This window comes from Lissotriton vulgaris, chromosome 4_1 (assembly GCF_964263255.1).
Source record: "Lissotriton vulgaris chromosome 4_1, aLisVul1.2, whole genome shotgun sequence".
NCBI classification, from domain to species: Eukaryota; Metazoa; Chordata; class Amphibia; order Caudata; family Salamandridae; genus Lissotriton; species Lissotriton vulgaris.
The window spans coordinates 1,767,401,234-1,767,413,588 of record NC_141691.1 but is presented as its reverse complement, the minus strand read 5'-3'; the positions used below and the strand labels follow the sequence as shown (position 1 = coordinate 1,767,413,588).

General features: G+C 45.2%; 1 protein-coding gene across 1 annotated transcript in view; it reads right to left on the bottom strand.

The window, feature by feature from the left end:
* Positions 1-12,355, bottom strand: part of ATP6V1C1 (ATPase H+ transporting V1 subunit C1) — a 484,611-nt gene that overhangs the window by 52,671 nt on the left and 419,585 nt on the right. The window contains exon 12 of the mRNA XM_086966092.1: positions 11,116-11,242. Coding sequence (XP_086822218.1) covers positions 11,116-11,242 — 127 coding nt within the window. The remainder of the gene's footprint in view (positions 1-11,115; positions 11,243-12,355) is intronic.

Below are 12,355 nucleotides of genomic sequence, written 5' to 3'. Positions count from 1 at the left end.
AAAGGAATTGGGAAAGCAATAATGATGGTCTTTATTCTTAGGACTTGGAGTCACCGGACCTTTCTGGGCGGTTGATGGGAAGTGAAATAGAGATTTACCCCAAGAGAAGGCACGTTTTGATGCAAGCGGGTGATTTTAATTAAGGACAGAGGTTTTCCTGGCGAGAAGACAGGACTGCTCAAAACTGGGAGGTAAAAGTCTTCATGGGGTAAGGGGCCAATTCGAAAGATTTTCAAATAACAGGATTAGAACTGATCTGGTGTCTTTCTACTTTTATTCTTGGAGAGAGTTGACAGATCGTCATTTGACTCTCCGAGAGGAGAACGGCAGAGAAGAATCTGCCTTAAAAATCTTTTTTATTATTAAAAAAAAGTGTATCGACCCGAACAGTCCGAGAGGAATGGATATATCCATTTAACATATACAATACCCTGTTTCTGGAAGGTACGACCCTTCCCACCATTGAAAGGGAGGGCTAAATAAAACATAATATCAAGAATTGAGATTAAAACTTACATTCTTTTTCTTGAGTTTCCAGAATTTTTTCCACCGCAAAGATCAGGCCAATTTATAAAGGCAATTCTACAATAGAGGCCCTTGAAAAGCCTTAAATCTTGACGAGTAAGATACTACACTCAACACGGTGAGTGACAGGTGTGTGGTATTTGAAACCCAGTGAGAATGGGATGTGAATGTGACCTATGGGCCTTTTCTTAGTAATTAATTGGGGAGGTACCAACTTATGGCAAATAGAGATGTATCGTGAAATGATTATCGATTAATAATAGAAAACCGACCGATTCAATGGAATGTATGATATCAAGCTATGTAAAAATCAGGGGGAGAAATAGGATATGGTTATAAGTTGAAAAATAAAACTATTTTTTAAGAAAGACTTTGTGTTTACAGGTTTCTTTTTCTGTATAGATAACTAAAATTTGCAATATTACTTGGAGGAGGAATAAATCCCTGATTAATAGCCCTAAAGAAGGTGGTCTTTAAAACTGTTACACCAACCACGGAAACGCGTCAACGCTAGTGTGTTTTGGATCCACTCATAAGAATTTCTGGGAAGGAATAGAGTGTTATTCTACCAGTTCTTCGATTTTATTATTGACGTTGGATCAATTTATGCAACAGCCAATGTAGGATTGTGCAAAAACGGTCTCCTAGTGTTTTCTTCTGTACTGTATTGTATATATTTTTGATTTTGTATCTTTGTGAATTTTATATTATTGTGCATTACAGTGGGGTTCCATCGTATGCAATTAATGAATTGTGTACAAATCTTGTATTTTATTTCAATTTCTTATTTTTTAAAATTTTTATTAAATAATAAAAATGTATTAACGCTACATCTCAAATTGGGGTATATATTCGCCAACAATGTTAGATGGTATTGACCGTATAACTGGAGTGAGTACACGTGTGAATGGTATGCAAGTTGTTTACATTCAGGTATTTTTGGATTAATCCAAGGGAAGCCTTACCTTAAAACTGGATTCACGATTCTGGCTATAAAAAGGTTAGGAAGCCTGCGAAGGCAGTGGGTAAGACTAGTATTGTGGATGCCCATAGGAGCCCCAGCTGCGACCATACAAGGGACAAAAGGACTATTGCTGTGGTCTGGAAGCCAGAGCGAGGCTCATGAATCTGGCAGCGGCATGGCTTTCATGAATCTGCTTGAGTGTAGTGTCAGCTTTGTCACCAAATAGGCAGGAGCAGTTGAAGGGCATGCCAATTAAGGATGCTTGGAAACCCCTCTAGAACCCAGTGGACCACAAGCAGACGTGGTGTCAAAATGCCACTGCAGATGCCATGGCCCTGTGGGAGTCTGTGGTGCCCAGTCCACACCTGATGGCTAACTTAGCTGCACCCCGACTGTCCATCAAACCTTGGTTCAGGATGGCTCAGCCCTCTTCAGGAAGCATAGGTAGCAGCTGCGCATCCAAGTTCCCTAGAGCATGGGAATTTCGGCCCAAGAGGCATACAGTGTTCACCAACCACAAAGCCAAGCTGGTGGAAGAGAAGTTTCTCTTCGTAAAAGTGTCCAGCCTCTTTGATTCCCTATCTGGTGTGGAGGAAGGGAATGCTTTTGGGCTGACCTTAACTGTCGAGCCCTGCACTACCTGGTTTTTAGGGGAGGGATCCTGTGAGGGGGGTGGCTGGGTCACCTGGGATGAGATGGTAGCAGGCAATCATGCGGTGCACAGGAGTGCCTGTTCAAGGTTTTGCCCAGGTCCCCAGAAGGTCTGGGAGGGTCGCATTATAGGGGAGCAATGGCTCGGCAGAGCTCACCCAGGGGTGAAGCACCTTTGTTTATGCTGGTCTTGACCCTGACTGGTGGCAGCTGTAGGTGAAGGACCTTGGCTGCCCTATGCATCACGGTTGTAAAATATGGCCTTCCTCCAAAACAGGGCTGTCTGGGGATGTATTCAGGCCACTGGTATCACTCAGCCCCTCATACCAGCTGTCTCCTTGGTAAGGGTCCTCCTCAAAGAGTCCATACCCTGCATCCCTCTACCCCCACTTCGGGTGGGAATAGCATAAGGGTGGAACGTCCAGAGGTGAATACGGCCTGGCTGGCGCCTTGGAGCCAGAAATGGCAACAGGCTTGTCATTCAGTGGTGGTGCTGTGGACTGCGTTGGGAGGACTGGTTTCGGAGTTGGTGGAGGCACCCATGTCGGCATTGGACTGGATTTAGGGCAGATCCAGAGAGCTTGGCTGGTGCTGGGGGCATACGCATTGGGGGAAACCCAGCAAGAGTACCAGAGGGAGTCAGTGACCCAAAGATGGCATGCATGTCATCGAAAAATTATTTTAAGTGCGTGGGAGTCACTCCACGGAACTCAGGAAAGCGCAAAGCGGAGCAGCCCGCTGGCTCCACAGGAGGAGTGCAGGAGCAGGGCCTCAAAGTATGTCATTTGGATGGGGAAGCAAAATGACATTTCGATGACTTATTCTTGAACTTTGAGGAAGACGTTTTGGAGTGAGAAGAGAACCGTCTGCTGGAACGACTCTAGGATCGACCTCTGGATCTCCCTTGGGAGCAGGCCCCGAAATGAAATGAAGCCGCCTTCTGCCACGCCGCCAGGACCTTCATCACAAGGCTCATGGATCGTCATGGGGTACATCAACTTGCACTCGGCGCAGACTTTGGGGTCATTCTTGACAAGGTTTAAAACCATTAGGTTTGTTAGGAGACATATATCGCTAGCATATTATGAGAAAATTGCTCTAGACGGGTCAACAAAAAGTAAAACAAAAAGTGGTCAAAGAGTGACCAAGGTAGCTCTCCGGATTCACGCTGCTGGTGCAGAATGAAAGGAACTGATGTCAGTTCATCAGGGTGGTGCTTATATAGGCACCACACAAAGCCACTTGCTAGCGTGCAGAGGATACTGCTCAAGATTTTCCGCATCCAGTGTGGTGCCTGTGGAATATTCTAAGATGAGAAATATGCAAAGTCTCTATCAGAATGAAAAAAAACTATTTTAAAATTGATGCGTATGTTGCAGGATTGTGATGAAATACAAAAAGTTTAGGATGAAATTCAACAAATCTCCAGCTTGTGACCAAAGCTCATATTGCAGTCGCTCATAATAAAGTATTTGCAGGAATCGCAGAAGTTTTTTCAGACAATTTAGAGATAGAAGCACTCATTTTACCCCGGTATAAAAATTACCACAATTATTTTTTTTTAACTTGCAGTCAGTCTGTCTTTAAGCTCACAATAGTAGAAGGGATAGGGAAAATAAGCTGCTCTGGAATGAGACTCTTTTAAAAGTATGAACTGACTGTGCATTTTAGAAGAAGATCTGAAATTCCTTTTTAGAGATGTATGATTACTACATATAAAAGGAGGTATTGTATAAGGCTAGAGGGCCATCATTGAACTAGTAGCTAAATATTATGTGTGATAAATAGAATTATCTTTTATGTTCAGCTTTTATTTTCAATTAACAATATTTGTATAAAATGGTGTTTGTATTTTAATAAACATTTAAATGTGAAAAATGTAATAAGGAAAGCACAGTCACATGAAAAGATGCGTGCTCAAGAGAGAGAATGCACTGGACCAGGAATACAATAAACTCAACCTTACTAAAAGTGTATTGAGGTAGGGGTGTGGCCAACAGCACGGCCGGGTAGCCGCATCTTCAGCGAGCTCCGCTGGCCCCGTCCGTAATCCTGTTAAAATCTTGCTCCTCATCTCCGTTCAGGCATGAAACTCAAGTCGGAGGGCGAGCTGAAGCAGTGAGGCGTGAAGGAGAGTGCCTCGGTGCACCCTGCGTGCACCAAGGGAAGGAGGCTTTTCTCGGCGACTTGGCGGGCGCGAGGTCCTGTCTAAAATGGCGGCGCAGTCTAATTGAGCCAGTTTATTGCGTCGCAGGGTGGCGGGCTGGTGCCCTGGTAAAGGAACCTGTGGTCTGCGGGCACTGGTGAGAAGTGGAGCACCGCAGCCGGCCTTTCCGCTTCAAGAAACATCACCGGAGTGGCACACAGCAGTGCAGAGGAGGACATCAGGAGCAGCGGTCTGGCGCGGACCTGGAACCGGGATCCGCCCGCGGTGGCAGCAGCCAGAACCGTGGCGAACGAGGAGCGGAGAGGCACCGGTGGGGGGGTCCGTACCACTGCAGGTGCTCTCGGCAAATGCAGAGGGGCCGTGAGGAGCTGCTGACTAAGAGACGTGCCGGCTGAGCTCTACGCGCGGCTGCGGTGGGGCCCTCGCAGCGATTTCCAGGACTTTGCTGCATCACTGCCGCACAGGGGGGGCCAAGATTGGACACCTCCGTGGCAGTGCTCTTAGACGAAAGGCACTGCATTGTTTGGAGCGTGGGGAGGCCCCATAGCTGAGCCAGACGGTGAGGAGTGATCGCCCCCCTGAGGCTATATGGTGGCAACAGCCAGCAAGACTGTCCTGCACATGTGGAGGTGGTGAATTTCAGTCGGGTGGCGACCCGCCTGCCCCTGGTGCCAGCTGTCTGGTTTGCAAGCTGGATCGTGCCCACAGCGAAGCAACACAGGCAAGCAGTCAAAGACTTGGAAGGTGAACCTGTGAAGTACAGTGCCTGTCTCCCAGCCCCCCCCCAGCTGTGAACCCTGTGTAGTGTATGAATCAGTGTCTTGAAGTGCAGATACGGGTAGAGGATATTTTTCTTGGCTGCTGTGATACAGGTGTGCTGGGGCCGCTGACATTCCCATTGCGCCATCTGAGGAGAGCCGGGCCCACAGATCAGGAGGTGAGAGACTTTTACGCAGTTGAATCTCATGGACAGCATGCGCTGGGAGGTGAGCCACTCCTGAGGGGCCTAGGCAGCTTGAAGCGGCATTCCTACCTGAAGCTTTGGGAGGCAGATGGTGGTGCAGACGCTGTTGCTGGTCGTGCGGCCCTTTCGCACCCCCCAACTTTGAGAGGTGGCCCTCAGGGTAATCCCTGGCTCCTGGGCGGACCCACGCTGTTGACCAGAACGCAGAGAACCTGTGGATGGCGGTAACAGGTACGGGAGGCTCCCTGCACCGTACGCAAGGAAGACTGCTCACCCCTTTATTGGGTGGGTAGAAGAGACAAAGGGCTCCACCCAAAAAACATTGTGGGGGCTTCTGCGATAGTAATCGTGGGAACTTGACTCGGCTGGTGTGGATTGGCGCTACATAGTGGATCCTTCCCTGGGCCGCTGATACCTGGTGAACGGCATATCCGAGGGAGCAGTACAGGCAGTAGCCGGACTACGGTTGCTATCATGGCGAGAATCAAGGACCCAAAAACGTTTCACAACAGTTCTTTCGGGCCCAACAGGAGCAGAGGGAAGTTCCACCTCCCGCCCAGACACGGAGGTTATATTACAGGCGATCCAAGCTACATGGGAAATCTTGGAATCCAAGATTTCTGGGGTGCGGACGGAGGTCTCTTTTCTGCGTCAAGATCTGAGAAAAGTCACTGAAAGAGTGACAGAGGTTGACCAACGAGTCTCAGACCTGGAGGATCACTAGCGGACCAAAAACACAGAGGTGGCCGGTTTACTAGAGACGGTGAAGGAAGTGGCCTGGCGAGTTGACGATGCGGGAAATAGGGCCCGTATAAACAACCTGCGATTTGCTGGCCTTCCAGAAAACGCAGAACGCAAGGAAAAGAGACGGAGACGGCAGCCTAGGCGCCGGACCCGGAGTACGACTACACCGGGGAGGTCCCTACGACCCAGGGGCCAGAGAACTGTTCAAACAGATACGGACGACGATACTTCCCTAGAATGTATGTCATAAACCTAGCAGAGGTCAAGTGGTGCTGAAAACTCTGAACATGCAGAAGTTTGCAGATCCACAGTCGAGGAAGGCGCGCACCCCCTTCTGGAGCAGATCCAAAACTTGGAGGCGCCAGGCTCAGACCCTCCGTGCAATAACCCTCAATTACAGCAGCTGCACAACGGAGATGGAGAGAAGGGATGAACTGGGGCTAGACGCCCTCTGAGGGACGTTGCAGACTTCCAGAGGTTTGGTGGACTCCCGCTACTTTTTGGGTGGAGGGAGACACACAGCAAACTGTTCCCTTAGTGTTCTATAGTTGAGTGGGTAGGGGAGGGGGTGGGCTACAGACCTCTGGGTGGGCTACCTGCACCAGTGTGATCCTGTTGACCAGTTAAGGGGTGACGGGAGTGCCTGCAGAGTGTGGGGAGGGGGGTAGCTTGTTATTTGGGATCCAGAGTTCGGGGTAAGAGGGGGGATTGTTTTGTTTTACAAACATACAAGTGAAATGACATTGATGCAGGGTGGCATACTGATGAAAAGTCGAATATTGTGATATTACGAAATAGACAGCGATGGGAAGAGGGCAACGGGACCGCTGACATGTCCGACACAATACATTACCGGGATGGCTACATCTAATTCATATATGTACTCGATCCTCTCATGGAATGTGAATGGGATGGGAAGTAAGGTTAAGTGGGGACTAGTGGCTACGTACTTCAAAAGATTGAAACCTGATGCCATCCTTCTGCAAGAGACACATCTGAAAGGCACTAAATGTGCGTTCTTAGGCAGGGGGGGCCTATAGACTTATGGCGGCTATTAAATCCAGGCTCCGACTAATACAATTTAAATACCTGCACAGAGCATATTATGATAGGGCGCGCCTACATCGTATGGGGAGGGCGGAAACGCCTGACTGTTTGCGATGTGGATTATCGCGGGGTAAATTTTTTCACACGGTGTGGGACTGCCTACGGATTCAACAATATTGGGCCAGTATGCTGGGAAGGTTGGGTGCAGTCCTGGGGGAGACGATACCACTCAGTCCGCAGTTCGTATTGCTGGGGATATCCACCGACATTGATCTCCCTAAACCAAAGTTAACCTTACTTCCATTGGGAATTGTGGTGGCGAAACGTGACTTGGGCACGGCATGGGAGGGCGGTGGCGATCCCGTCCCTGACGGACTGGAAAAAAAGTATGGATATGTATATGTTGGGGGGAAAAGAAGACTTATAAAGCACAGGGCTGCCCCAAAAAGTTCTGGAAAATATGGAAGCCATTGTTGGCACACTATGGGTTATTGCTCTCTGCCTCACAGTGATCTCCTGCGCTGGATTTGTGGGTTATGCAGCTGGAAGATGCTCCCACCAAATGTGTAAGACTATGGAACAGTTACCAGATTAACCACTACTATTGTTCTTATATGATGCCGAAGTCGCTCTGAAGGTGCCACTGTGTGCTGCTATTAATCAATGTTTTTGTAATGTATTACAGAAAATGTTAATAAAAATATTTTTTTAAAAAGAGAAAAAGTGTAGTGAGGAATCATATGGCATGTTAGGTGACATCTAGACACTCAAGGAGATTGTTAGAAACGTAACCGCCTTACCAAATATTAACCAGGGGGTGCTCTCTCGCACCACCCTCTTTATTCATCAACACTAGCCCACCCTCATAAATTGGCATTACACAAAGTACCTTCCTCCTGGTAATCAAGTCCTCAGAATAATTGTAAAATACTGGAACATAAAATGCCTAGTAAAAGCAAGGTAGGGTGGTGGAGGGGGACTCCCACAAAGGATGAGTGGAACAAGAAACAAACCCCACCTAATGGTATTATACTGGAAACATCGGATGGTGCTCTAGTATTGTGCCCAATCTGAAGGCCACCTGGTTTATAACTATGCTGCCAAGATTCTTTGCTCCAAGATGCCTACTAAAACATGAATGTATCCCTCCTGTGTGTTAAGATGCTCTTTAAACTGTAAAGACAATAGAGGTTCTTAAGTGAAAGCTAGTAGTCTTGAGAGTTTGTTTTAAAGACAACAAGAAATGGTTTTGACTAATTGGGGGGTGGGGGCACCAGCGACATGGAGCATCTAAGGATCTATAATGTTAAGTTTGAAAGAACAAACCTTTTCTGTCCAGAAGGCATAGACTTTGTAAATGGTAATTGACCATCCAATAAGTAAAGAGAGAGAATATTGTTTTCTTGTGTGGCCTAATCAGGCATGAAAAGAGAGTCTACAGAACATAATAATGCAGTAAGAGTCCACCTCCCCTCTTAGAACCTAGCTTGTTACTGAATCTTTGCCTTTGAGGCTGTACAGCACACTGATTTCACCTACAATTGTGATATACAAATACCACATACAAATGATATATCTTAGGATAAATCTTCAGACTTAAAGTATCTAAGTGAATTTTAACATTCATATGATTTTGAGAGTGTGCATTTCAAGGCTTTTACTCACACCAGGTTAGTGTAAAGAAAGGCATGCAATTCAAAAATGAAAGGGGCGGCATGTCAGATGAATACGGAAATTACAAACATGTAAACAGAAGCTGGACTGCCCCATTAAACAAAACAAACACCAGCTATAATAAAAAAATTAAAAAACTGTAAAAGCTGTTCCTTCTAATTAGAAAGCCTTCTTTGCACTCTGGTTAAAGTTTAGCAATTGCTCCACCATAAGAAAAAGTTATTGACCTGCAGTCTCCATATTTCTGGTGAATACGATCTACCTCCAGATTTCTCTCCTCTTGATTATCTCTCACGGGCCCTAGTGGTCCAGAAAACCGTCTCAAATGCTGTCCCCGGACAGTAGGGAATACCAGCTCCGTGCGATGCCACAATTGACATACCTGTGATTGCACAAACTCCATATAGCACCCCGCTGTCACTTTCTCATCCATTTTGTCTGCGCCTGTGAGGCAGCACAATGAGACTGACATCAGATAAGATCTATGGTGCAACAACAGAAAATTGGAATCTTATTTCTGACCCATATCCATCCATCGATCCATCAAACGGGAAAGATAGTTGAGGAAGCTGCAGGTATATAGACTATACACAAGAAATATTGTTACCGTAGGTAAGTAACTTTTTATCCGGATGGATAATTCTATCTGAACATTCATCACCTCTTAAATAGATTCCCAAGCAATGCCACATATAGGATAGAGGGCCTTGAAGGTTGTACCATGATGTCCTGTAGCACAGATCTGACGAAATACCCATCTCCTTCTCCCCTACAAATGAAGGCAATAGCAAAGGTGGGAAGGAATGACCCCTGGCGACCTCGGCAAACGTAGGACACAGCAGTTCGGGCTTAGTCAGGAGATTGATTCCCTTGCGAGACAGAGAAGACGAGAAAAGCAAGATTGGCTCAGATTGTGTTAGACGGAGCGTACGAAAAACGTGGATGGTTTGTCACCACACGGAGAGGGAGGTTATTGTACCTCGAGAGCTGAGACGTTGCTTTGGTGCTATAAGCCCACTATCCCGGTCTTGCTTTAATGATTAATGCATTACCCTTGTCCTGAGGAGGCCAAAAAAGAAAAGGCTGAAACGCGGTCACGTCTTCTAAGGACAAGTCCTTGGAATTAGTTATTTTTGGAATAGAGCAAAGAAAATTAGTCTATTTTGCTTTGGGTGATTCACCATTGACTACCTCTGAGTGGTTCACCCAGAATTCTTGAGGGGACACTAGGGAAAATGATATTCTAGGGTTTTTGCGTCATGTATAACTGTGCTTTTGTTGATGTATATAATGTTGTGGTATATGTTATTTTTTGTCTTCATTGACTAGGTGCCATTGTTTATATGCGTTGTACATATATTGTGATACATTCAATAAGAACAAAAATTGTGGAGAGGGTAATTAAATGTACTCTACTCCTAAATTGTTTTGTATTTTTTCCTCCATACCATTTTTTCTTTAAAAATACGTCCTATGCCCGGGTAGAGGAGGGTAATTTGGGTATAACCCTGTTTATGTACTAAAGAGCTCCACGTGGGGCACGCCTCATACAACAAAGATACTCTTCACTATTTCCGGGTGTAGAAGCAGCTGGTGAGCGGCAAGATGATGCATACTCGGTTTGTCCGAGCGAGACCAGGACCTCAGGGCTTCTCGGCAGAGGACCAGAGACCCTACTCCCCCTTGTTTGTTGGCATACAGCTAAGTGGTCGTATGGTCTGTCAAGTTTGTGGAGTGCGACATCATAGGGACCTTTCTTCTGGAGTTGAATGGAGAGGACACCCCTTACTGTCAGATGAGAAGTATATATGTGATGCAAAACTATAACCAGTAAGTCAAATTAGTCTAAAGTTCTCTATTATAACCTTTTATCAGAGCAACCCAAGAAGCTAGACTACAGGAGCAAATAACACACCACACCTACAAAATATAAATGATAAAAGTATAACAAACTGTCAGTTGTTGTCTCAGCAGACACCTACGTCTATGAAATTACTTTATTACATTCATACACTACCAGAGGCGTTGGGAATGACATTTGGAGTTGGATGACAAAAAGTCATCAAATGAGGAATTAACTTCTTCTTTGTTCAGCAAGATTTGACTCATTACTCATTGGGAATAACAAATGGATAAAGTTTGTACTGTCTGCTAACATATCTAATGTAGGTTTCTTGCAAACGCTTTAACAAAGTATTGTTCTACAAATGTGTCTTTCCTGAAAATCAATGTGTAGCATAACAGATTGATGTACACAGCAGTTCCAAACCGGAGGCCACACTATTTAAGGCACAAGAAGACCAGAAATGTATAAACAATTCCCTAATAACAAACATTGCCATGTCGCAGTTCAATAATGTATAATTGAAACGAACTTACATCTATAATAGACGCAGAACTGCTGTCCAGGTGCTTGTATAAATCATACAAAACCTCCCTCAACTTCTTCATAGTCTTCTTGTTAGGCTGAAGAAGCATCGCTTGAAAGTTTACTGGTAAACCATATCTAAGGAGACATTCAGAATTATTATTTTTCAAATCACATGAATGCAAAGAGAAAGACGAGTCATTGAGAAAAAGTAGCAGTTCTGTTCCTGACATATCGTACCTGACATATCGTATTCTCTGGTTTACCTTTTTTTTTGTTGCTAAGGGCAATGGATTGCTCATAATATATAAACAGTCTTAAAAATGTTCAAGTGCAAGCCTTATAAACCTAGTTTTACATGTTGACGTTTAAAACTGAACAATGGAATATATCTAGTAGGACAAAAAAATAATATATTTACCAAGACCACATTAACCTAAAATTGGCTCTTACTTGCACATAAATAGTTTGAAATGGGAAGAAAAAATACCAATAAAACAAACACCTCCTGGATAGGTCTATAACTCCCAGGATGTGCTACATTTCGACACAAACAGAACAGTGTGCATACAACTTGACAATGAAGCTCACATTTTAAAGTATTAGTTGCCAACAATCAATCAATTCTTTCATAGTATTATTTTGTATGCGTCTTAATTTTAAAAGATAATCCCCACAAAAACGGTTTCCATTTAGATCCTGGTCTCCTTTAGCCAGTGAAGTAGTGGTTTCTGACTTCTGCATCAGTTATAAAGGGTAAAAGAAATGCAAGACTTCAAGATTAGTACCCTCTCTTTAGAGCAGATTCACAGGCCCCGAGACTGTCAGCAGTCAGGAAATCTCACACTACAGCACCATAATCTTGTTACTTCAGATAAAGCTTGCAAGCACCTGGGCTCAGCTGGCAGAAAGATGAGTGGGTCTTCAGATGCTGCCAAGATAAAAATTTGATTCTGCTGCCTTGCTAGGCATGCATGCCCCTTTGGGATTCTTTCCAGGGCTTTTCAAAGAAGGTACCGAGAGACAATAGGCAAGATTGTCCGTGCTGTGACTGATTCCGCACAAATTGCTGCTCATTGCTTCTGTCATGGCTCAGCCTTAACGCACTGTTCTGAGCTTCGCTTCACAGCTTCTAACTGGAGGCACAACAGTAGATTGTGAAACTCCACTTTCAGGAAATACTTTGTTTGGATCTCATGAGGACGATGAAATGCACAACATTTAGACAGAGAGGGAGATGCTGAAAGCTGC